The sequence below is a fragment of the Corvus kubaryi genome, unplaced genomic scaffold (genome assembly GCF_017639235.1).
Source record: "Corvus kubaryi isolate FWS band 111438036 unplaced genomic scaffold, C.kubaryi_AGA036_p1.0 37256, whole genome shotgun sequence".
In the NCBI taxonomy this organism is placed as follows: domain Eukaryota; kingdom Metazoa; phylum Chordata; class Aves; order Passeriformes; family Corvidae; genus Corvus; species Corvus kubaryi.
The window spans coordinates 618601-644598 of record NW_024581076.1 but is presented as its reverse complement, the minus strand read 5'-3'; the positions used below and the strand labels follow the sequence as shown (position 1 = coordinate 644598).

The window sequence follows — 25998 nt, the reverse complement described above, 5'->3', positions numbered from 1 at the left end:
AGATGTGCTGAAAGCTCCAGTATTTCCGTTCTTTAAATTAGGAGGTGCTTCTTAATCTTACAACAACTACAAAAAAAGAGTTCATGTTTCAACTGTAATGGTCTTTGTTTTACGGATTGTCAATTAGTCAGAGCCACAACAGTTCTTACCCACCTTAAATCTGTTTTGGACAGGGAAGTTATCCACTTACATGCTTTTCTTCTAGGTATTAATATTGATTTTTTTAGTATTTGTTTTGTTTTATATTTTCAGAAGTGTAGTGTGATTCAGTCAATGCTGAGAGCTTGCCGTGCTACATGCTGCCCAAAACAAGGCGTGAGACAGCTCCTGACAGTCTGCATTGACAAAAGACTGGTGAGTGGGAACAAAATTAGAGGTACAGGCTTGTTAGGCTTGCATCATCTCAGAAGAGGGAAGGAGAAAGCCATAACCCTTGAGAAAGCTAAACCTGCTGGCAGGATCCAGAAGCTCTAATCAAGTGGCAAGATAGCAGCCACACCCAGGACTGCCTGTCTCCAGAAACACCACTGTGTTTTGGAACCAACAAGTAGTAGGAGGAGTGAGATGTTCTGCATTAAAGGTTTGGCCAGGCCTGATAGATGGATATGAGGCTCCAGCTGCTCCCTAGTTCCAGTACCCTCTGTGCCACTCAGATCAGCAGTGGAGATGCCCCTATGGAGCCCAGTCATCCCAACAGCCATAGCAGAGAGGCAGGCACCACAAGGCTGTGACTTGCACCACACTACACAGCAAGGTGAGGATGAGATGACATCCTCCAGATGTGCCTCTGCCTCTGCACCAGCTTTAAAATGAACCCAGGATGTCCATAGCTGGTCAGACAAACCTCAGGCAGGATCTAATGTACTCCTGCTCCCACAGAGACTTAGCCCATGAAAAATAAATTACATTGGCTGTGTGAGAGAGTAGTGAGCAGCTCTTTCTCCATTCTCATTTCAGGCCTTGACTTGTTACGGAAATACATATTGCAACTGCTGCTAGGCGTAAACGTAATATCATATTTTCCACATATGTTCTTCTTGGCCAGTACTGCCTGGGGAAAAATTCAGATGTGAAAAACATGATCAGCAGTCTTAGGATCCTGTCACTACCATGAGTATAGGGCTCTGATTCTGCCCTTAGAGTTCACAGAATAGCATCGGTGCATGACAACCAGGACAAGGTATTTCCTCTAAAATAAAAAAGCAGCAGTGCCTTTAGTCACATCAACAGCAGGGTGGAAGGAAGTACTGGCCTCAAATTAGACCTCTAAACAAACAGGTGGCTGTTGGGATTCCAGGTTAAATTACAAGTGCAAAACCCCTGAGGAAAGGTAACTTTGTCTCTCTCTCTTAAACTCAGTTCAGCACCTAGAAGATTGAGGTTTAGATCTTATCTCCATCAGGAGGCAGAAGAGGTTTGACCTCACACCTGTAAGAGCCAGAGACAGGAGTCACTGTCCTCCTGCCCTGGGCTGCTTGCCATTGAATTTTGCACAAATAGTCAGAAGGAGAATCACCTTCTGTCCTTTAGTTCTGTAGTGAAAGCACAAGAGGAAGAGTCTCACAGTCCAGCTTGGACCACTCTGCTTACAGTCCCTCTGAGCAGCAGCCCCTGTGCCTGTGCCATGACATGGTGCTCTCAATCTCCTCTGCACAGCAGCCAAAGGAACCAGAACTCTCTTGAGTGCACCCCCGCCTTCCAACCTCCCTCCAGCACTAGGCCTGCATAACCACTCCCGTGTTCCTAACTGATCATCCTTACACCTGATGGGACGTGCTTTGAAGTCTAACAAGCACGGACTACAGAGCTCATAGCTGGTAAAGACTGCAGGAGCTGGAGTTGCTGGAGTAGCTGGAGTAGGCAGGCTCCAGCACAAAGGAAGCTTGAAGGGAGGGAGAGATGTAAATAGTGCAGCACATTCATCACACGCCAAACATTCCTATGAAAGCCCTACCCCCACAGGCACCAGCTCTATCTGTCTTCCCTCCACAGCTGCTCATGAACTGCTGTGCTCTAGTGGGTGGGACTCCCCACCAGTGGGGTGCAGGATCTTGCACAGGACCAGGAATCCTTCCTCTACTCCTGCTTAATTTTTTACCTCCAAGGATAGCAAAGCCAAGTTATTAGGGGCACAGTAAGATAGTATTGGATAGGAGCAATGAGGTCAAGCTGCTCAATGTGCATGTTTTTGCAGGGACAGACGTGAGATGTGGCTGCTTTCACCATGCTCAGGGCAGGCAACTGGACAAGAAGATCAGGAAAAGGGAGGGAAATGCAATTACTAATCCTCAATAGCAATGATGCAGAAACAGGCAAGGTCTTGCTAACATGAGGCACGTCTGCAGAGGCATTTGCAGCACACACACCTTGGTGTGCCCCAAGTCTTCAGGGGAGCATGCACTGCCCTGTTCAAAAGGCCTCCTGCTTACACCCACAGTGGAGCTCCATGTTCAGCTGAAGGAACTGGGCACCAGAAATCCTGAACCAACCAATTCTGCTAATTGGGTTTTGATACTCCTAACCAGCACTAACCACTTAAACTTCAACTGAACCCCTCCTTTCTTCCTGCACAAATCACAAAACAGAGATCAAAACCCAGGAAGGGAACAAATTTTGCCAGGCCAGTGTCATCTATAAGTGGCTTCAGCCAGGGTTACTGATCTCGTAGGAGAAGCCTCGTTAGTCTGGGTCCCACAACAGGACCCAGTTTACAAGTCTTGCTCAAACAGAGGTGACAGTTCTCATGGGAAAATTAAATGTCAAAGCCCTGTGGGCTTTGTAATATAGGAAATCAAATTTCAGAGCCTGCATTTAAATGGGACATTACATCTACAAGTTGCAGAGGAAAAGCCTTTGGTCCATTATTCGTAGTTTTATAAAAAGGGAAATGCATAAGCCTTGGGGAGAGGGGGTGACTTTGTCAAGATCCCCTGGCTAGTGGCAGTGCTAGGAAGAAAATACCTGTTTTCTGAGTGCCAGCCCTCTGCACTGAGAGTTTGAAAAAGCCTCCCTTGAGAACTCAGCAGCTAAAATACTGTGAATTTTCAATCAAGAACTGAAAGGAAAACAACCTGGTTGAGCCCACTTACGGGGATTTCACTGCTTTTCAAGCTCTTGTTCTTTGTTTCCATCTGAATCAGGATAAACTGACTTCTGCCCACATCTGAAAGACACAATGCAGCTGGTTAAAACTATTCCAAAGCCAGAGTGGCCTCATTACTGGGCAAAGCCTTTGCACAGTGTGCTAGTTCAGTAAATAAAGGATAACTAAGGATAACTAAACGTTATCACAGTGGTTAAGAGAATTCACTGCAGGCTGATACCAGCTTAGGTAGGAATATGTTACATTCATGTGGCATCTTTGGAGGCAGTGGAAATTGATCCTATGGCTAATCTTCTTTTCAATTGTTTTGAGGACTGCACTACTGAGATGTTGCTGGAAAGAAACCTGAATTATGTTTTAAATTGTTCAGGATGACATATAGCTGTTCCACTTTTCTTATAAACTCTTCCTTGCGTTCCTGGTTTGGAGACTGGAGATAAATAAGGAGATTCTGTGCTTCCACACTGGCTTCTCTATACCTTAGAGCCCTGTTTACAGAAAGTACTTATCTGCATCTTGAAGCTTTCAGTAATTGAAATTTTAAATCCAGAAGGACCTCATCTAACTTAACCTCATCTTTGGAACATAACTACTTACGTAGTTTTATGTTGTAAACTCCACATCTTCTGCTTGCCTTTGTAAATTACTAATGAAATATAGAGCAGGATTTTCTGGGATTGCCCAAGCAAGGGAGTGAATCATCTCCCAGAGGAACCTGTCACTGCCCACTGAACAGAAAAAGGGCCCTAGAGATTTGCCTAGACTAGATACCTCACTTACCTGGAGCCGTATGAGAGTAATCCTAAAGTTAAGGGAGAGATGCACATAAACTGAGGACTGATTCAGACAGAAAACATTGATAAAGCATTAAAACATTAAAAAACTTACAGAGAAATATGTGTACCTGCTCCTGATGTTATTGCTAAAAGTTATATCTCTTACAGAGACAAGGTCATCTCCACTCCACCCTGCCTAACAAACTCACTTGTGGAATACTTCACTGGTTTCTTTATTCCACATCTACACAAAGAGGGAGGTAAAGTGAGCAGATCAAAAGCCAGAGTCCCCGTGGTACATGGACAGCCAGCCCTTCCTTCCGTATAACACTGGTTTTTAAAATCTGGGCACTGTACTACTGAGACTCCTCCCAGCCAGACTGAGTCATTGTCAGCCAGCATTAAGGAAAAGATAAAATTAGCTTAGCTATTAGAAATGTTTGGTTAATAAATAAAACAGTAGGACAGTTTTGCTTAACAGTGGATGCAACCATAGACAGAGGTATGTCATGGCTGCTTGCCTGGATGTAAATAGTGCATGGCTAAAATTATTTGCTTTGTCCAAGCTCAAAAAAATCTCTTCAGTAGAAACAAGAGAGCTTCCATGGAGCTGAGTATGCATCCAAGACTGTGAGTCCAGAAAGCATTAGCTGTGTGTGTCTTGGGGCGCCACTCCTTCCTGCAGCACCCTCCCTTCCCCAAGTCCCTGAGTGCCTTTTGGCTGACATCACGTCTCACGTTGGAAAAGCACTGGGATCTCAGCAGAGAGCTGCGTGTGTGGGGAAGCAGACAGAGGAAGACACAATAAACAGAAGATGTATTCAAAACCAGTATGTTGGACCTGCAGCACTGGTCTGGCTCGTTTAATGGCTGGCTGAGAAGCCACAGTCTGCGGTGTCTGATGAAGGTCACCACTGCCTCGGGGAGGATCCAGATCAGGTCCTCATCCTGTGTCTTTTCTTCCAGGGAATTCCTTCTCATTCCTGGGATTTTCCCTCTGTGGTGAATAGGTCACAATGTGTCTCTGTTGCCACAAAGCAGGAGTTTGCAGCTGCAAAATACACCCTGGACTGGAGTACTGAAGGCACAAAAATCCCAGCAGCCCAGGGAATGGAATGGAACGGAGCACAGAAGCAGAAAGCTGGAGAGACGGTGCAGTGGGAGGCGTCAGGGCAGAGGTTACAGGCTGGAATGACTTTGTGAGCAAAGAGAAGCAGCAGTAAATGGTATTTACTGTCCCATGGCAGGCAGCAGGGAAGGTGTGACGGAGAGCAAAGAAAACAAGATGGCCTCATCGGAAAGCAGCCCCTGCTGACTCACCGGCTGAGTCACAGCCTTGCCCAGCTTCTACTCTTTTTCCAATCAAGGAAACAGCAACTTCCCACAAACTTATTTTAAGGCTGGTTCGGATGCTGAGCATTCCTGCACCAAGTTTCTAGTCTTGACAATCCCCTGTGCCCTTCCATATCTGTTTCCCAGCAGGAGGCACAATCCTTCAAAGCACACAGTGTCCTGAGGTAGGAAACGGTGCTGTGGTGCTGTGGCCTCTCCAAAGCAGAAACAGGATTTTCAATTTACTGCTGATCAGCCATGTAAGCTGTGCCTCAGATGGCCAAAGACAGGCTCTCACGAGAATGGAGAGGCAAGGGGAAGATTCAAGCTGGGAGGTTTCCATTCTGGCACTGAACCTGTGCACTGCTGGGGAAAATGCTCACCTTCAGAGCACTGCTTTGAAAGAGAAGATTGCTCATCCTCCTACTGTACTTTAAGGGTGGGAAGAAGATAGCCTACAGTGGGAGACACAAAAACTCAGGAATTACTTCTTCAACTAAATTCCTTTCTGGATTCAGAAAAAATCAGTGAAAATCAACAGGTAAGAGTAATGCTATAGATGGAAGAAAGGGAAACCAAAAGCCAAAGAATACACATCAGAAGATGTCAAGAACAGAAAAATTACACAGGAAACAGGAAAAATCCCTACACTGGCAAGGCTAAAAGGGAGTTTTTAAAGTCCATTAGGAACATAAGCAATCTTCATAACACTACAGGCCAAGAAGTAGATGAGAAAAACATTAACAGGGATCCAAACAGGCATAAGATTTTTATAAATGTTTTTGTTCTCTTTCAGGACACAATATCTTTTGCAGTCTTGCCACGATCTCAGAGAAGGACCAGCACTTTGGTGAGACCTACATCCTAAAGCACTGGGATAACCAAAGAACCGCCCCAAACTGGGCCAAGAGACACTTCAGAGGTAGAGTCAGAGAAGTGGGTATTTGCTTTATTCGGCACCAGGTGCGTGGGGGATCGCTCCTCCAAACACACACACACACACACACACACACGGCACAGTATTATGGGTAAAATTCATGAATAGTCATCACATTCCTTGGGATAGGAGTGGTTATACAAATTAGTTCTTGGAAGTCATTAGTATCATTAGCATATGTGTCACACATGCATGATGTGTCCCGGTGTGACTGGTGAGGAAGGCTCAGCGGTTTCTGTGTTGTTTTCAAGTAAATTCTCGTTCCTCTTATCTTGACAAGATTAAGATGAATCCTGCTTCTTAGGTTTTGTGATGAACATTTGCTGTCTCTTAATAGTTAACTGTGCTTACATGAGTTAAGTATTGATCAGCCTTATCAATCTCCTGGTGTGTTCCACAAGCAGCTACAAAATTGCACTGAGAATGTCTACAGGTACCAGAAACAGTAGCTAAGAGGCTCTGCCAGTGACACCAGCAAAGGATTTATTTTTAAGACCGATGTCTGTAACACAACCAAGTATGTTTATGTGTTGCAGCTCAAAGACTACGTGGCATTTTCTAATCCAGAAAATGACAGCCTTGAGAAGGATTCAAGAGTCACCACGGACATGTACCTGGATTCAAGCCCCCAGTGCTGTGGTGTGGGTAAAAAGGCCGGTGTGATCCTCAGATAAACAATCACATAGAAAGCTGTGGGAGGGAAGCGACTGTATCTCCCTAGTTTGCATTGATGGAGCTGATGCTGAAACAATTCTTATATTTTTGTTGTTGATAAATTGGATAGAGTGCAAGAAAAAGTCCTCAAATAATTGATGTGAGGAAGAAAGCAATCCTAAGGTTAGAAGAGCCCAGGCTGCTTACTTTATTCAAAGGCAGCAGCAAAACTAGATTACAAAGTATAAATACCTAGTGAGAACACAGGCTTTTAAAATTATCACAGAAAGGCACAAAAGGCACCCGTGGTTGGAAACAAAGACAACTGATATTAAAAATAAGGTGCAGTTTTATACTGTGAGTATAACTAATCACTGGAGGAAATGAACAAGAGAAGTGGTGACTTCTGTTTCTCATGTTTTCCATGCAGTACACAGTACCTTTCTAAGAGTTGCCACAGCCAAATTGCTCAGCAAAGATTGGAGCAGCCATGGGAAGGGGAAAGATCTGGGGTTCTGTTATTGCCTGCTTGTTTACACTATCTGATGGCATTTTAATGCATAATCCAGGAACACAGGAATTCACACCTTTACCACTGAACTTGACTGGTGTCTCCTTCTACATCCCTGCTCTTTGGTGGAAGTTTAATCCCTCCCCTTATACTTGCCTAGTCAAAAACACAGGGAGAATGTCCCTAAATGTCAAAGCCTACCTGGTGGGGCAATAATTCTCCATATGCAGGGTGAGCCCTGCATGGGAAAGAGCTCTGTGATGTGACCCAGAGGGACTGAGAAGTTGATGGTGATAATGATGAGAGCGGACATGCTCTGAGAATAATTACTGAACAAAGGCTCTCTGAGCACTTGAGCTGGGGAATAGACCAGCTATCATTGTTAGGGCCTGGAGACAATATGATGCTAAACTTCTTACTCCTAAACAAAATCCAAACAAGTTTAAGATTGGGAAAACCTCTTATCTTAATGTTTAGAAATCTTTAAACCCAAAAGTTGTGGACCTGTGAAGGTTAAGTGCCTCTGCAACAAAACTAAGTAGGTATTTTTAGGAATCATGACTCAGGCATCTCCACTTCACCAATATCCTTCTTTAGTGCTCAAATCTTCTAAGGAAATCAAGCCCTTGACCATAAAACACATCTTCACAATGATACACACAATCTGGGGGAAGGGAAGTTCCCCGGGGAACAGTTTTGGCCAAAGACACAAAGCCATTCCCTTACTATTTGAAGAGTCTTCTAATCTGTTCAGAGCAGGGACTGTGCTAGTTTTTAACACACAGTGGAATGCTTGCCTTTTCCTCTAACCCAAGAGCAGGAGAGGTCCCTTCATTTATTGAGGTCTTTAATCAAGGCTTGATACCTTCTGCCAGATGGATATTAAAACTGAACATTAGGCACTGCCTTCAGGACATGTTACCGAGCAAAACATAACATTCTGCTCCACCACGACAGTCAAATTATCATAATCAGCTAATTATAATCATAATCATAATTAGCATAGTCAGTGCCTCTTGATTTAAAGTCCACAGATTTATAATCTAGGAATAACACCCACCATCACAGAATGATGCATTCAATTCGGGCTGTTGTGATGTGTAGCCCAACAACACCAAATTCCTTAAGCCAAATTTCTCTGCAAGGTTTGATCTTGAGTTTAAAGTGCCTGTAGTGGAAGAAATCATAAACCCATTTCACAGGGCGCCAATAGAGGCTTGAAGATGAGAAAACACACTGCTGGATACTTGGTTACTGACAGGTAACTTGGGATATGACACAGTAATTAGTGCTACTATTTACCCAACTTCAGAGTGAAGCTTAAGTTGCTTAAAATAATTGGTATCTTTCTATACTAAAGGCCACTTCTTCCAAGTGCTTTCTCTGATGGCTCGTTGACGCAAAGGGTGCAATTTCCATCGTTGCTCTAGCTGCCTGGATAGCAATATCTGTGGGACCTCTTGTGGGCTCTCTTCTAAACTGCATGTTGGGTGTCGAGTACTCAGGAAAATGTTTCCCTGTTAATTTGTAGCTATATCAGAGACCCTTTAGCTTCACATGCCTTGGTGTGGATTCGCAGAACCTTGATAATAAAGTGCACCTAAAAGGAACGATAAGCACAGGAAGGAGCTGCAGTGTAAGAGGGGGAATTTAATTCCTTAGTGATGGTCGTTCGTGCTTTGGCTTCTTTACACAGACAGCAGTGACTATAGAATCATAGAACAGTTTGGGACGGAAAGGACCTTAAACATAATCCTGTCATGAGCAGGGACACCTTCCACTAGATCAAGTTGCTCAAAGCCCCGTCCAGCCTGGCTTTGGACACTCCAGGGATGGGGCATCCTCAGTTTCTCTGTGCAACCTGTTCCAGCGCCTCAACACCGCCACAGTAAAAAATGTCTTCCTTCTGTCCAGTCTAAATCTATTGTATAAACACCTACACCACGTAAAGCAGTTCTTTGCAAGGAGGGCAGGGACAAGTCAAACATTGCTACCTTACAGTCAGACTTAGGCTGATGTTCCTAATACACACGCCCGAATAAAGAGAATACCTTAGGTACTCCCTTTTCCTCCGTCTGCCACTGTTTCTATCCTCCCCTATTATCTCCACAAGGCTCCCTGCCCTCCCTGCCTAACCCCGTCCCTCCTTGCCCTGACACCCGCACCGGGGGCGCCATCGCTACCGAGCGCGCTCCCGCCCCGGCACCGTCATGGCGGCCGCTCTCTATGGTCAGAGCTCCCGTCTCTATGGCCCGCCGCGGGGCATTGTGGGTGCCCGGCGGAGCTATGGTGGTGCTCTAGGGCCCGGCTGCGCAGGGCAGAGGAGGCCGCGGTGTGAGTGCTCGGGAGTGCGGCAGGGAGGCTGCGGGAGGGTCCTGAAGAAGGAGAGGCGGCTCTGGAGCAGGGGGTGTCGGGGGGGACACGGGCCCAGCGAGAGGACGGGCTGCGGCCGGGCCCGGTGCTGCGATTCGGGCCCTCCCGTGAGGGAGCACCCCGGCAAGGCCAAGGCAATTCAGCTGCAGGCCGAGCTCGGTCACTCCCTCCTGGCCGATAACTCCTGGTAGCGCTAAAGAGGCTTCTTCGAGTATTTCTGAAACCTGAGAGGTTTCAGGTTGAGTCTGGGTCCTTTAAAGCCGAATACAGACTGATTTAGTCCTGTGAGGAACGGCTGAGGCAGCTGGGGTTGTTTAGCCTGGAGAAGAGGAGGCTTAGGGGTACCTTATCGCTTTCTACAACTGCCTGAAAGAAGGTTGGAGCCACGCGGGAATTGGCCTCTTCTCCCAGGAAAAGAGGAAGTAACCTGCAGTTGTGCCAGTGGGGGTTTAGGTTGGACATGAGGAAGAATTTCTTCACCAAAAGGGTGATTAGACATTGGAATGAGCTGCCCAAGGAGATAGAGGAGTCACTGTCCCTGGAGGTGTTTTAAGGAAAGACTGGATTTTGGCACTTAGTGTCCTGGTTTTTTTCAGGAAGGGAAGGAGTTCAGTTACAAGACTGTATTGCTGGCTTTAAGGATGCGAGATCAGTCCCTGACTGGTGTTATTTACATCACAAATGTAGCTTCGTATTTAAATTATAGTCCATGTATTGTCTTTCAAGCATATTGGAAAAGACATTATTTTGAAACCTGAATAGATTCTGTCAATAAAAAGCTACTTAAATTTTGGGCTCATGAGCTGAGTGACAGCTGATATACTGTAGTGGGACTTGTCACTGCTTTGACAGGTCCAGGAGCAACGTAGCTCCTAATGAGTGTCTTTCACTGTAAGTTTTAGTAACAACTTGTTTTATCCTTTGATCCTGTAGGAGTGAAGATGACGACAGCAGCAAGGCCAACGTTTGAACCTGCAAGAGGAGGAAGAGGAAAAGGTGAAGGAGACTTAAGCCAGCTATCCAAACAGTATTCCAGCAGAGATCTTCCTTCTCATACTAAAATCAAATACAGGTTAGTATCATTTTTTGGGTGTCAGGGCAAAACAGGCTGGGAATGACTGTTTTGTTATGAGTGGTACTCTTAAATTTTCTCAGTATATGTTGATGTGTTTGACACTGAGCAAGGTCCAGAGATTGTGCAGCAGTGCTGGACAAGTGGGCCAAAAGTGATAGTCTCAAAAGCAGAACTAGGAGCTCAAATGCATTGCAGGTGACTTGGGGAGGTTTAATTTTAGTGATAATTTGTTGCTGCTTATGCACATGAATTATCAGGAGAAGATAAGCATTGGAGACTGAACATTTTGGGCAGTGAAGTGGAAAATGAGTTGGCATTGGGACTGAGCCACAGGGAGTACTGTCACTTGCAGAGCAAGATGGGATGAGAGAAGTGAAGTTGAGCACATCTTAAAGGCAGGAAAACCACATCATGTATTTGGCAAAGGACTCTGTGGTGAGGGCATTAAGAGCAGGCAGGGGAGCCATGGACTAGCACTGGGGTAGTGGTGTGTGTTGGAAGAGCTGATGTTAAGCTGCAGGTGGTTTACGCAGGTCCTGGGAGAAAAAGTTTCTTTAACCAGTGAGAAAGATAATGTGATCTTACTAATGTTTTCCTATGTCTGAAATGCATAATAAATCTTTATCTTTTTGAAAAAGTAAATAAAATCTGGAGTCAGTGTGATTGACACATTTAATTTTAATTTTTTCTAAAAATGCTCATTTTATCTAACTGATGTTACTCTTGTCAGTGAAATTACTGTTAAGGTTTTACTGTTGCACTTTTTTTGTGTAGATGTGTGACCTGTCACCTCTTCCCTCTTGCCCCTTTGGTTTTTAAGAATATGTATTCATAAGGCAGTTGAGTGTTTTGAAGAATACCAAATAAAAAACACAAAAAGTGTTGTCAAATGCATTTTGCTGGGAAAATTGCTGGTGGTTTGTTTTCTAAACAAAAGTGGGGTTTGGAACACCAGTCTGTTGCTTTGGAAGAAGTCTGTGGGGACAGGTATGTATGGGAATGTATCATATATGTTTTAAGAAATCCCTCCTTTCTTGGGAGAGGGAGAGATGGATGGAGCATCAAGTGTCTTCTGGTCTTTCTCCCAAGTACCTAAAACAAAGTTGTCTTTGTTAAATTGCCAGGACTACATCACTGCAGGAAAAGTCCAGTGTTTCAATCCCATTCATGTTTGTTTGCATGGCACAGGGTTTGGGAAGATTTTGCAGCTCTAACAGGGATTCCAAATTCAGGTTTTTAATTACAAAAGCAAATTAAGTACTTCATCATAAAGACAGGCTGTGCACACAGTATGTTTATAATGGCTCAAGTCTGGGTTTCTTCCAGGCACTCTTACTTCCAGCACTGGGTTCACAGAGAGGTGAAAGAAATTGCTGCTTGTTTTTATTCACTAGTTCTTTTCAAGATAGCCACAAAAATGTCAGCAGTCTCTAGGTGGAACTTAATGTGACTCAGATATATGTAGTTCATTGCTTTTTGCTGGTATGTTGTTATATAAAAGAGGGATGACTATGTATTTACAAGGTGTTTCACTAAAGCTAGTGTTTTGTCTGTTCTCCCAACTTTTTTATTATTGGTCGTGGTCTGGTCTCATGGAGAAGAAAAGGTTTGTGAAAAAGGTGTTCTACTCTTGGTCTTATCTGTAAGCCTTAAGGGACTGGGTTTGCAGCAGCAACTTTGGGTAGTACAACAATGAAGAAAGGTGACCATAATGCGTGTGGATGTCTACTTGGACACTGGGATTGGACTGCTGGAGAACAGAGTATTTCAACATAGCGACTGCAGGCAGTTGTAGTCACCCTGTTTTGTAGGAATTTAAGTGGGGTCTTTTCATTCATTCAAGAGCCACCAGAAGGAGCACGAGCGTGTGGCGTGGCCGGTCTGTGTGTGCAATGCGTACGTACACAGGAGGGCTCTGCTGAAGAGAGAATAAACATACGTTTACATGGAACCCAGTTCTTGCTCCCTATCCTTACCTGTGCACCCCAGGATTTACTGGCCTCCCTGAAAAAATTGCTCCCAGCTGTAGACTGTCAAACTTCAGGCTTTTTCCCCTTTTGTTGTTTTAGACAGACCACTCAGGATGCTCCTGAAGAGGTGCGTAACCGCGATTTCAGAAGGGAGCTGGAGGAGAGAGAACGAGTTGCTGCAAGAGAAAAGAATAGAGACAGACCAACCAGAGGTAAAAACCAAGAAACAAAAATCTTAATGCCTTTGTGAAACATTGCTCTTGCGTGAAATTTGGTGCTGTAAGAACTTTGCAGTTGCAGACAGCATGTCATGAGAGTAGAATTTAGGGTATTGGTCTGATAGTTCAGAGCTGTTGACCTGCAAGGGAATGTCCACTGGCTTTCATGCTGGCTTCATGCTAGCAGAAATCTAGGCCAGCTGGTAGAAAAGCATGCCCAGCCAATACAGTATAATTGTAATGAATTGGCAACAAGTGTGTACAGCTACTAAAGGGCTTTTTTTTTGTACTTGGACGAGCAAGACAGGAAGGAGAAGGGGTAATGAGTCATCTTCTACTGCTACAGCACCAGTGTAACAATAAAATCTGTTTGAAAGTATGCGATTCTGTTCAGATATGGTGAAGTAGTAACACAATCAAAGATCTTTTTGAGAAATACTCGTTTTTAGTATTAAACTACAACCTATTGTACTTCAGGTGTAGGTGTGAAGCTATTGCATGGCTCTCAAATTCACAGAAGTAAGTAGATGTGGGTTGGACCAAACTAGCCAACAGTAATGCTTTGGGATCATCCTAAATGGGAACCCTCCAGTTGGATATATATAATAAGAACAGCTGTTTCTGCACAGCTGTTTTTTCTGCTATTTTTCGGCTTGAAATAATAATGATTTCAAAAAACTTCTGGAGGCCAAATTGTAAGTTTGGGCTGTTATTGCTGCTCTTGAGGCTACCTAGGGGGAGGAATTAACATGGGCATTAAGATTGAGAAGTGAGGGAAAGGTAAGCTTAACCTTGTTTCTCTTAGCCTAATTCAAGACAAATTGTGAAGATTTTTGCTTTCTGACATTAGATGCTGTTAAATGAAGTGACTTAGTCACTTTCTCTTTTAACTCTTACACCATAGAACATACAACATCATCATCTGTGTCTAAGAAGCCTCGGCTAGACCAGATTCCTGCGGCAAATCTTGATGCAGATGATCCTCTTACTGATGTATGTATCTTCTTTTCTGTCTTCTTTCCTTTCAGAGCCCTGCCTTAAGGATTTGCTGTTCATGCAATATGTACTTTTAGGTCACCTAAAGATTTCAGACAGGTTCCAACTTATTTTCCTTTTACAGCTTCTGTACTGTGGTGAAAGTCCAGAGTGGTTCAGAGGATTCTGGTCCATGCTGTAATGGTATTCTTGGAAAGCACAAAAAAAATCTAGGAAACTGAAAATACCACTTAGAGTATGGGGAATTACCACTGGGTTAGTAAGAGTTCCCCAGAGGTAGAACTGTTGAGATACCTGCAAATGACTGTCTGCATGAGCAAAAAAATGCTTGCCCTTGACTCTGCTTCTTATGCTGACCTCTAGGAGTTAAGTCAAAGGCTTGACAGTAAGCTCAGGGTTTTTTAATCCTGTGGTATTTGGTCCCAGCAGTATTGGACAGAGTAATCAGGCACACAGAATGACTTGTGTCACAGTGATCAGCGATTGGGGACAGCCATTCTCTAGAGTCTGTCAGTTACATAGCTTTTTTAATTGCAGTCATCCCAAAAGCACAAACCTATTTTTCTCTCAACGTTACTGTAGAAGAGTAAAAACCTCATTTGTATTGTATTTGCTGCTACCCAAGTATTTCAGAAATCAGCCAGCAGCAAATTGTAGCCTTAGCTGGGCAGCCCATGGCCATTTTTATTACATTAAATGACCAAGCTGATTCTTGCCTTCCATTTGTTACTGTTAGGAAGATGATGAAGATGAGGACTTGGAAGACAGTGATGATGATGACACTGCAGCTCTTCTGGCTGAGCTGGAAAAAATCAAGAAAGAACGAGCTGAAGAACAGGCTCGAAAGGTAAAATCTCACACATTAAAAGCACCTGTTTTTGTGTACTGGTGTCTATTAAAACCGGTGTGCCTTAAGTACTTGGGATGAGTGAGAACTGGTGAACAAAGTGCTGTTCAAACCTCCTCTCAGGTATGATGGATTTGTTCTTCTATCTAATAATTATTAAGACTTTTTTTCTTTATAAGGCATACTGAATGCTTTACTCAGTGAAACATTTTATTCACTTTTCCTACGCTTCGTAGGGGCAATGAGTCAAGATAATCTTGATTTCATGTGCAAGTCCCCTGAACTCAGCTATCATACCAAAGTGTATAGTGGCATTAGTGAGCTGCATGCAATCCAGTGTAATTTAGTTTGTTAACTAGCTTTTATGAAACAAGAAATATTAATTGTATTTATGAAAGAAAGATGTGTGATTTTTGATGCTGCTTCTTGTGGCTGCAGGTTTTATACAGTAGTTGTCCTTTCGCAACTTTGGTGCTGTGTTGCAAGGAGCACCAGTTTGAACTGTAAGACCAGAACTATTTCCATGTGATTATACACAGGCAAATTCATTTGATAAATGTCTCTGCAAAACCAGATAATAATACAGCAGTCTTTTCAGAAATGGGAAACTTAATTCACAGGTAGATTTCATACCTCTCTATAATCTCTCTCTCTACAGACAGAAACACTGTGTTCTGCCCTTGAAAGGGGAAGAAAGTCCCTGTAGTTACAGATGTTTTCCTGTGAGTGGGATTAAATCCTATGCTGTTGATACTATTACCTCCTTGGTGTGAGAGAAATTGCTGGGATGGAGTGCATTAGCAAAATCCCTAACTATTGATTGGACTTCAGGGACTGTTTCTGGGAGTAGTCTGTGTTGTCTAACTTACCAGGTTTTAGGATTGTATTGGGTACTGGTTCTAACAATGTACTGCAACAGAATTTAGAGTCCAGGTATTTCATCTTCACTGCTGAAACACTCTGCTCTGATGGTGCAACAGAAGTAGTGGATATGTGCAGAGTTCCCTCATCTGCTTTTACTAAGTGCTTTCTTTTTTTGAGTAGGGCTTAAATGTTTTAGTGCTTTTGTAAAACATTGGTTCCTTCATCTGGAGTAGTTTTGTATGTTTTTGTAAGTATATTTCTCCATTCCTGTAAAACAAAACAAAAATCCCTAAACAAACAAACAAAAAACCCAAGCCACCTGTCACCTTTGTATAAACTAATCTGAGGTGGTTTTTTAGAACATGTTAAATAAACACATGAGATGCTGATCAGGAGGCTAATCAAAGGCAGCTCTGACAATGTAATGCTTTAGTGCCTCTGAACTACTTGTAACCTTTCCTGTAGCTTAACATACACATTCATAGTTTAATGTCTTTCATGAGTGCTTAGCTGGCAGTGAACAGGGCAGAGCTTCCAGCAGACACTAGGAACAGCGAGGAGATGATAATGTTTTAACTGCTGTTGGCAGCGTTGTAGTTGCGAGCCTGTTCTTGCCTAACAATATAAAAATTTACCTTTAGACTCAACAAGGCCTGTAGAACCAGTGAGCTCTGCAGCTCTGCACTTAAATACTATGGAAGGCTAAAAGCTGTACCATGCTGCTTCAGTGCAGAAATTGTGCTGTAGAAGACTGTTGCTATTTGATTGCCCATCTGGCCTGTGAGAGGTCTTCTACATTAAAGTGTGTCTGAAAGCATCTCTTGTCTCTTTATCTAGGCATTTGAGGCACATCATTTGAAGCAATGAAATTGTCTTTTGCAGTAACAACATGGTGAAAATTACTTAAAAAACACTGTCAAAAATTCGACCTCATATATTCCTCTGTGAAATGTACTAAGATACAAATTAAGTGTAGCCATGTGTAGGAAAGATTTTGATCTCAGCTGTCCTTGCACACTGCTTAAAATGAAAGCTTAGGTCTGTGTGGATTTTTCACTTTGCTTGATAGTTGAATTTATGCATCAAGATTAAACAGCATAAATTGTCACATTTCAGTGTAGAAAACTTGCATTAGGAAAATAATTGTTAGTAAATTGTTAGTAAATAGCTCAGATAACCAAGTGCCTGCTTCTTTTATCATGTGTGAGAAGTAGGAACATTATAATCTCTGTGAAATTCTAATTTTGTCACTAGAGGGTGCTGAAAGCCATGAAGTATTTGGGATAGCACTTGTTTTACTTTGCTGTCTCTTAACAGCAAATGTAATGTGTTACCTTCATGGATGTTCTCTTTACTCCAGCAGCAGGTTTTTAATGTCAAATGCTGTTATGTATACTGAACACAATTGTGTTATTCATTTGCAGTAGTGCCCACTATTGCACACTCAGAATCTAGACCTACAGTGTTCATCCTTTCACTGGTTGGTGGCAGGTAGGCTCTCTTTAAAATTGGCATCTTCAGTAAATAGAGGGTGCTCTACAGGTACTTGGAATTTTATTTTCTTGTGGTTTTTTGGGGAATAGGAAACTAAGATTATTTTGATGGAAAAAGTAAAAGCCAGAGTGGGGCACAGCCTTGGAAAGAGTCTTTAGGAGTAAGGGTCATCTTTGGAAAGATGTCTTATGTACGTTGGCTTTAGTGGTGCAATCTGTTTAGATTATGCCTTGTTTTCCATGTCTCTGACATAAGGTGTTAGCTGGCAAAGCATTTTGGAGTTATTTTATATGAATTCATTTTCCCTTCAGATACCTGGAGTTTCATGTCACTATGTACTGCAAGCCATTTGACCTTGTATTAATCATTCAGGTGACTTCAGGAGAGCATCGCATGTCAAGTCTTACCCGTGTAGTTGCTATTAATCCTAATCCATGTACAGGAGTGCTTTACCTGCTGAAATGCTGCTGTCCACAGTAGACAGCATGTGGAAGCCAGTGGCCGGGCAAAGGGAAACTGTGGAGTGAATACCTGTTCTCTCTTCACTCTGGTCATCATTCTCAAACCCCTTTGTTATGTAGGCAGATTAATGTGAACATCCCAGGGTCTTAACAAGATTAAGAGGGTAAACAACTGTAATGTATCCCAAACCTGTGCCGTATGTAAATTTTTCCCTGATACTGAAATTATTTTGATTTATTAAAATGCTAGTCCAGTTATTTCTGAGAGTTCATTTAGAGTAAACTGTATTTTTGTCAACAGTCTTCACTCATCACTTTGGTGTTCATTATTTAAATTGCCATGAAAGGAGAACGCCTCCTTTCCAAATGGTGGTGAAACAGCAGTTAAAAACAAAATATGAGAATCTGCTTTTTTACAGGACATCCTGTTCTCTGTTAACTTCCCTTATGGGTAACACCAATTTCCATAGAAGTCCTCTAAATCTAATTTTGACAATATTAATATTAAGAGGTTCTAATAGTTCGTCAGCCAAATAAGCAATTCCTCTCAAAGCTTGTTAACTTCTCAGAATGTTTAGGTTACCTGAAATTATGTAGAATCATTAAATAAATGCTATGAATGTTTTTTTAAAATCATTTGAGTGTGGGAGTCCTGCTGACTTTTTGTCTACATTTGTAATCTCAGATTGTATCTAGCAGACACTAAGATGACCAGGAAATTGTAGTTTTGAAAGCCATTTCTGTGGAATAATTCTAGGTCTGTATAAAAGTGTGCAAACACAAGGTCGGTGTCTGTGTTAACCATCCATGGATACGTTTCAGGAAACATTTCAATATTCTAAGTTAAGCTTTACAATGCTCTTGTTCTTCAGTTTGCCAGTGCTTCCTTAGGAAGTAAATTGAAGTAATTAAAAAGAAACTTCAAACCATTGAGCAGCTGAATGTATGTGTGCAGTTCTAGCAAACCTGTTTTAATATCCAGTAATTTTTTGCTTAGCTGAGAGCAGACTTAAAGTTTGTTTCCTTAACAGTTTTATTTCACCAAGCGTTTCTCTATAACTGCATATATTACTTTACCGGTAGTCAGAGTAAATCTTAGCTCTGCCCCCTGTTTTAGCCGTGTCACAGGCCTTCAGATAAAAGATCAGAAAATGAGTCTTGATAGATATTAACCTTTTCACTTAAATCTTAAGGGTCTGACTAAAACTAGAAGATCAAATCAGTGTTTGAGAAAGAATTTCAGTAAAGAGGCAAAAGCAGATGGCAGAGTATGTTTCTTCATACAGTGTTTGAGACATGCCAGGAACACTTAACCCTTGCCAGGAACTAATGATAACATCCCTTTCCTTGTGGATAAAATGACAACAAAGCTGCATGTGGATGCTGCTGTTGTGATTACTCGGTGCTCTTTGTTTTTGAAGTCTCAATGAATTATTTGAATCTCTGTGTTGCACAGTTAGTAACTTGCACAGGATCAGATAACTGAGGTGGATCTGTGCATTCTTGAATTTCATTCCCTGCTGCTAAAGGCAGTGCTATCATAGTTTGTCATTCAAAAATCAGTGTTTCAATCAGGTTATGCTTTTTTTTAAAGCTTTTTTTCAGCCTTCTATGAAATGTGGGTATTTCAGGTTTTCTTTCAGCTGCTCAACATCTATAAAAACTGTAGGATAACTGACTCTAATACAATAGAGTCATATAGGGAATTTCAGCACTTTCTGTAAAAGTAATCTTGCTCTGTGCTAAGGGTAGGAACTATGCTAAAAATAAACATGGTGACAATGTTTTTCTTTCCTTTGCAGTCAGAAACAGATATGCCAAGGAAAGAAATTCCCAAGATTGCCTCGACCACTTAGTTTATCTGCCACTTTTCCAGTCCTCTGCAACTGTAGTTGACTTAAGTCAATGCAATTTTTTTGCTAGCAATAATCAGCTGTAGACAGAATTCAGTTGAGCCTGAAATGCCAAGTTGTTGGGGCCAGTGTACGAATTGTGTATCCCAGCCTGCATGATGGTGCAGTGGAGATGCAGTCAGTAGAGCCTGGAGTGTGGCTGGTCTCCTTTGTCATAATTTAGGGTGAGCACAAGAGCTGTCTTGGCTCCCTGTTGTATCCTCTAGGTCTCTGCCAGGATGTGAGCTCAGGTGCCTATGGGCCCATGTCTATCTGTAGGTGTCTTAACACAGAGATAAATCCCTCTTTTATTCTTAAACTAGTTCTTGTAGTGTAACACTTCTTAGAAGTGTTATTTCGGCTTTGATTTTTTTTTCTATCGCCACATTTTATCACTTAATGCTTTTCTTTTTATCAGAAATCAAACTATGTCAGGCTGATTGAGGCTGAAGGATATATATGGGTTGTGTCAAAGCAGATAAAATTTAGGATGATGTGTAACATGCCTTTTAAAAATCTTAGTATAGAAAATTTGAATGTGCATCTGTGTGTAGGAAGTACATTGGAGTACAGTATGCATATTTTTTATGATTCTTAATATTGACTTTATCTTTCTCTAGTGATTCTGAATATTTGCCATTCAAATGACGGAAGCTTTTGGCTTCTCTTTGTGCATGGTAAAGAGTGCTGGAATCATCAGCTTTGTAGGAACTGTTGAAATCAAATCTGAAATGGAGAAAGGGAGGGAAGAAGAATTGTAATTCCTCCTCAGAAGATGCTGGCTGACTCCAGTCAATTTTTGACCACTAAAAAAACATCGAATGTGAAGTGCATACTTGTAGTTCTGTATATGTCAATGGTGTGTGGATGCATTTTCATACATTGTGAAAACCCAAACTAAAATAGTAATGTCTGCCCCAGATAGCATAATGCATGATGCACAGGTTCAGAAACTTTGGATCATGTCTTAGAAGTTTGAGGGTGAGACTGTGCCATGCTCTACCTGCCACCTTCAGAAGAGTTCACCTGGAGTCCAGCTCTAAAACGAGGAGCTGCTGCATCTGTATAAACTTGGAAGAAGTTCTCTTCACAGAACTGTTTTTCAGCAGAGGACTATTAATTTCTTGCAATGGTCTTAGTAGTGCTACCTTCTCTTGATTAGGAATTTTAGGTTTGTAGCCGTCTCATTTTCTCTCAATGTTTTTCCCAGGCCTGTTGTGTTTTCAAAGCCTCACTTTTAATGGAGCACTGCAGATTAAAGTTAATGGTGCAGAGCCCACCTCATTTTGGACAACACAGAGAACAGTTCACATGCTTGCATCCAGCTGTAAATTTGCTCATGGTCGTAAACAGTATCTGATCACCTCCTGGGAGGTACCTGAAGATCAGTACTGGGTTTTTGCTTGTTCCAGTAGCCAAGGTTTTGCTTGGTTTCAAGGCAGTGCTTTGCATGCATGTGCTGTATGATAATCAGAGGGCTGCTGGACTTCTGGTGAGAACACATGGCAACAGACTGCAGTAAATTGGATTTCATGGCTGTTGGCTACTCCATGTTATGGGGAAGGAAGATGGTAAATCAAAGGTTGGCATTCTGTGCAGAAGCAGCTGCATACATTTCTTGTCTCTGATCCACAGAGAAAAGTATCATTTGAGTTTATATTTCTAATATGGGAGGAAATTGCTGTTCCATATAAAATATTTTTGTTCTCCATGTTCCCATACTGACTGGGGTGATAATAACTGAAGTTGAACTGCAAATGTTGGATTTAGAGCTATTTGAAAGCTCAAAACCTTAGTTGATTTGTGTTAATAACTTCTAACTGCTGTGGTTTGTGTTACAGCTCCATGGATACAGTAGCAAGAAAGAGCAACTTTTGCCGAGGCATATGTTTTAATAAGGGCAGCTGTACTTTGGTTTTGAGCAATATGCCCTTTTGGGGAACTCTTTCCATCCCACTGGCAATTAATTGCAGCTGGTTCTACATTTTATTTGTGAGAAGCAGTGTAATGGTGTTTTTTCATAACTAAAACGTGGGTAGATTTTGAAAGGTAAAATCTTTACCAGTGATCCTGCATCATCTGGTATTCGTGTGTACATTAAATCAATGTTCTTAAGAAAGCTGAGGTATTTAAACAGAAAGTTTCATAGAATCACAGAATGGTTTGGGTTGGAAGGGACCTTAAAGGTCATCTAGTTCCAACCTCCTTGCTGTGGGCATGGACACCTTCCACTAGACCAGGTTGCTCAGAGCTCCATCCAGCCTGGCCCTAAACACTTCCAGGCTTAGGGTGCCCATCCAGAATTTCACATACCTGATCAATTTAATGGAAAAACATTGTAAATTGTAGGTAATAATAAATTACTTAGTATTGGTTAAATGTTTGAAGCTAGAGAACTCTGGCTAGCATCAGCATCAAGTTTAGCATTTAAACCTTGTAAACTCCAGCAGCAAGGAAACTGCTTCCTCTTTTGGGATCCTGTAGAAGTCCTCAGCAATTCATTTTCTGCAGGTTTTTTTTTCCCAGCTCATGGAAAAGCCCCAACCTTGTGATCTCTTTGTTTTTAGTTTATATAATTTTTAAAAGCCATGGTTTGGTTCTCCTGCAGTGCTAATGAGGCTTCAGTTCATTTTTTAACCAGTGTCTTCAGACCATACTTCAGAGTAGGAAACCTACTTAGTCATCCAAATTTAAAGAATTACTTTTTTTTCCTACTGGTTCTTTCATCAAAGAACACTCCCTGCAATATTTGTGAAAGCTTGTGGAAAAATACAGTGATGTAAAATGAATATTAAACATTAATTTTGAAGTCTGTAAACATTTAAGTCACTAGATGTGCTAATAGAGCTTGGAAGCGTGGGCAGTGAAATTACTTTGTGTTGCTTGTAGTGCATTGCTTCACTTAGGCTTGAGTTACATGCATTTGACAGTACAAGGACAAGAAAATTCGTCTGCTTCTTAATATTGAAACTCTTAAATAGTCTTATGACAGCCTCAGTTCATTTCACTGTGGGGTTCTCAGTATTCTTTTTAATTTGTCCCTAGGGGAAGTTGTAGTTGTAAAATCCAAACAGCTGCTGAAAATAGAGAAGTTTCAACATGCTGTATGGTTTCTTCTACCTAGTGAATATTGTATGATGTACTCGCTTTTCTCATGAGGATAAAGAAAATCTTTTAATCTGTATACAGTTTTTAATGTAATACATATGTATATGGTAGAGCTAGAATTTAACTGAGTATTTGATGTCACATCAGAGCTAAGTAGAGCAGATATGAGTGTTGCTAGTTTGACAGTTTATTAGCAAAGTTAAGCTCTTTAGTGTATCTCTGCTTCTATCCTTATTCTCCTCATATGCAAGTGCCAAACACTCTGAAAAGTCTGAGCTAAGAATTAAAGCTTCATCTGTGTGAGTGTTCAAAGCTAAATAATGTGTATCTCTACCAATCAGAGGAGAAAAGTAGCCTAGAAAAATAATACATCCATTTCTGGTTCTCAGGAACAAGAGCAAAAGGCCGAAGAAGAAAGAATTCGGATGGAGAACATCCTGAGTGGTAACCCACTGCTGAACCTTACCGGGCCAGCACAGCCTCAGGCAAACTTCAAAGTGAAGAGGAGGTACCGTGCAGTCTGTTCAGTGACACCCATCCCCTTGCTGACTCTCGCTGTTCAGAGTCAGAAAATGTTATCACTGTAGCTGGTTTCTATTTCCTTCCTCAGATCTTGTCACAAATGTGTAGGAGACAGGTTGGGATAGAAAAATAGATCATCTTTGTGAAAGACTAAAATCTAATCCTAATGACTAGGTGTTCTGTAGGAGGGTCAAACTCTGTATATATGTTTTTGTATATTGCACCTAATTTTCATACAAGCTTACTGAAATTAAAAACTTTTGTTTTCAGGTGGGATGATGATGTTGTCTTCAAGAACTGTGCCAAGGGGATAGACGAAACAAAAAAGGACAAAAGATTTGTCAATGACACTCTGCGATCAGAATTTCACAAAAAGTTCATGGAAAAATATATCAAGTAGTACAGTTTTATGTGCGGTAGCGTGCAAGGACTTGGTAGGTCATGGTCGTTCCCTCCCTTTCCCTCAGAATTTAAGGCTGAATGTTTGGTCATGGATTCCCAAATGCTTTTCCAAGATCAGCAACAGCTTCATAATTAATAAGTGCTATGTGTCTGGAGGTTTTATTCCTGCATATTGTTTTCCTTTACAGTTTTAATTAAACCAGTTTGTGTCTCATGAATGTTTTTCTTTCTTCATGTGTGTTTACTTTTACTGTCCACCTTGTAAGTGGTAGAAGAGAGAACCTGATTTGCAATAAATACTGCTGATTGTTTAAATTGCTTTCCAAAATGCCCTGTATTTGTAGTGATGGTGGTTTGTAACTCATGCAACTTTGATAAATCTCAGTATTAATCAGAGGTGAGGAAGAACTGAGTATGGTAAGCAGTGTGAACTGAAAAGAGCTATACTTCCTGTAGCAAACTGGACTTCCTCTTAAAAGCTAGTTAGTAACTTAGCTAATCTTCATTTTTAGTTTCTTTCTACTGTCAGCAAAGATACGGTTTTGGGGTGGGTCCAAGTTCTAAGCAGCTTTCCTACTTTCTGGGCTCTCTTGGCTCAGCACATCTGGAACAATGCCATGTAATGCCTGGGGGAACCTTGAGTGGGAAATGCTCCATGGAACTGTGGGGTTTTTTTCCTCCTTAATAAACCACTGCAGTGCTCGGTCCCTCAGCCACAACCTAGTGGCCACAAGGTTCAGTCTCTGTGTGTGTCCTTTAGTGGTAATAATAGCATTGTCAGAAACTTGCAAGTGTTTTTAACCAAACAAGTGATACCAAGGTACAATAGTCCATTTCATTTACTCCTCTAATGTCAACACTTAGGACAGTATAAAATATGAATGACTGCAAAAAAATCTAAAATGTGAAGGGTTTATTTTTTTCTATTCTACTGTCATCTCAGTTGCATTTGAAATCTTGGCCAAGCAATGCGCTGGCTTGGAACGTAACAGTTTCAAAAGGGAGTAGTTACCTCCCTGCCTGGGAGGTGACAGTAGCAGAACTCAAATGTGTTTATGTAAAATTCTTGCCCTTCTCTTTGCCTATGTTATGCTCAGTTGAGTTTGTTCTCACAGATGCTGTTTCTTAGTCTTATTTTCAAGTTCTTAATTTGAAAACTTACCTGATTTTCTTTTTAAGAGAGTAAATGTAGAGCACAATATTTCAGATTTTTGTTGGGCATGACTGGTATCCTGTAAAAGCTTTCCTTGGCTTTAGCTGTATTTGCCATCCTTTCACTAAGTTATGCGTAGCGTGCTAATGCCAGCAGCTCATACCCACATTTACTTGGAAACAAGATTTTCAGCATGCTCAGGGTCATGTGAGCTACTGGAGGAATACATGTTTGTGTTATTTCTGCTGCCTGCCTTAGATAGAAATGATTCTTGGGAAGCAGAAAAATAGGTGTAGTTTGTAATTCTCTTAAAATAAAGCTACTAAAATCTTAGTATATAGGCAACATGTTTAGAAGGTGGGGAAAAAAGAAGTCAAGGGCTGTACTTGTCAGGGCCTGGCAGTGGAGAAGCCAGCTGCTGCTTCAGGTCCAACCTAGCAGCATAGTTGTCATGGCAACAACAACAACAAAAAAATTACATTGATCTTGCAGTATTCTGAGATCTAATTGCTGTGGCACAGGGTTTTATTGGATGAGGGAGACGTAGTTGGAAGGCCAGTTCAATGCCCTCATGGAAAATCACAAGTGCAGAGTGGCCATCATTTGTGTTCCCGAAGTAAGGGAACTTTTCTTGGAAAAAATAACACTTTCCAGAAGTCAGATGGCTGTGGTTGAATGAGGTCTTCCACAGGCATGCAGGCAGCTGTTCTGCACGCCTGCAGGAGCTTCCCTTTCTTAAATTTAGGCATAATGCATAGCTGTGCTGGGTCGTTTTTCCCAGCAGCTCCCTCCCTCACAGGTTCTGTGGAAAGAGCTGTAGGGACTGTATAGCTCCAGGCTGCAGCTTCATTTGACATTTTTTGTTGGCATTGTTCTTCAGCTCCACCACAGAATTTGCAGATCCTCTCTCTGATGTCCCCCCTCAAAGCTTTTGTATTTTAGCCTCCTGGAGTGTAAGCTGACCCAAGATCTGAGGACTCAGCAATACACTAACACAATATGATAATTAAGGAATCTCAAGTCTTACCGTTTGATGGGTTTTGTATCATTAATTACTGAATTTTCTTTACTAGTACTGGAAACTCTGAAGTGCTCTGTGATTTTTTTGTCAGGGAAGTGCTTTCAGTGTTGATGCTGTGTTGATGTTTAATTTTCTGCTGTGCTTCTTGCATGCATCTAGAAAAAATAAGTTGACCATTTGTTTTTGTAAAACTGCAGTATGACTATGAGTTCTTAAAAAAAAAAATCAGATTGACATGCTACACCTCTGCTCTCAGCAGAGATTTTTTTTCCAGGATCCCCTGTTCAGT

At 41.8% G+C, this 25998-nt stretch overlaps 1 protein-coding gene and 1 long non-coding RNA gene across 2 annotated transcripts; both read left to right on the top strand.

The window, feature by feature from the left end:
* Positions 1-4967: 4967 nt before the first annotated feature.
* LOC121662515 lies at positions 4968-7402 on the top strand. Its single transcript, XR_006015311.1, has 3 exons — positions 4968-5752; positions 6008-6133; positions 6685-7402. It is a non-coding gene; the product is annotated as an uncharacterized LOC121662515 (long non-coding RNA).
* A 2138-nt stretch (positions 7403-9540) lies between these two features.
* CWC15 (CWC15 spliceosome associated protein homolog) lies at positions 9541-23850 on the top strand. The gene is made up of 7 exons (XM_042023730.1): positions 9541-9647; positions 10620-10758; positions 12831-12943; positions 13854-13942; positions 14682-14792; positions 23001-23119; positions 23404-23850. Exons 2-7 carry the CDS (start codon positions 10628-10630, stop codon positions 23531-23533), a joined length of 693 nt encoding a protein of 230 aa, XP_041879664.1. The 5' UTR covers positions 9541-9647; positions 10620-10627; the 3' UTR covers positions 23534-23850.
* Positions 23851-25998: the final 2148 nt, after the last annotated feature.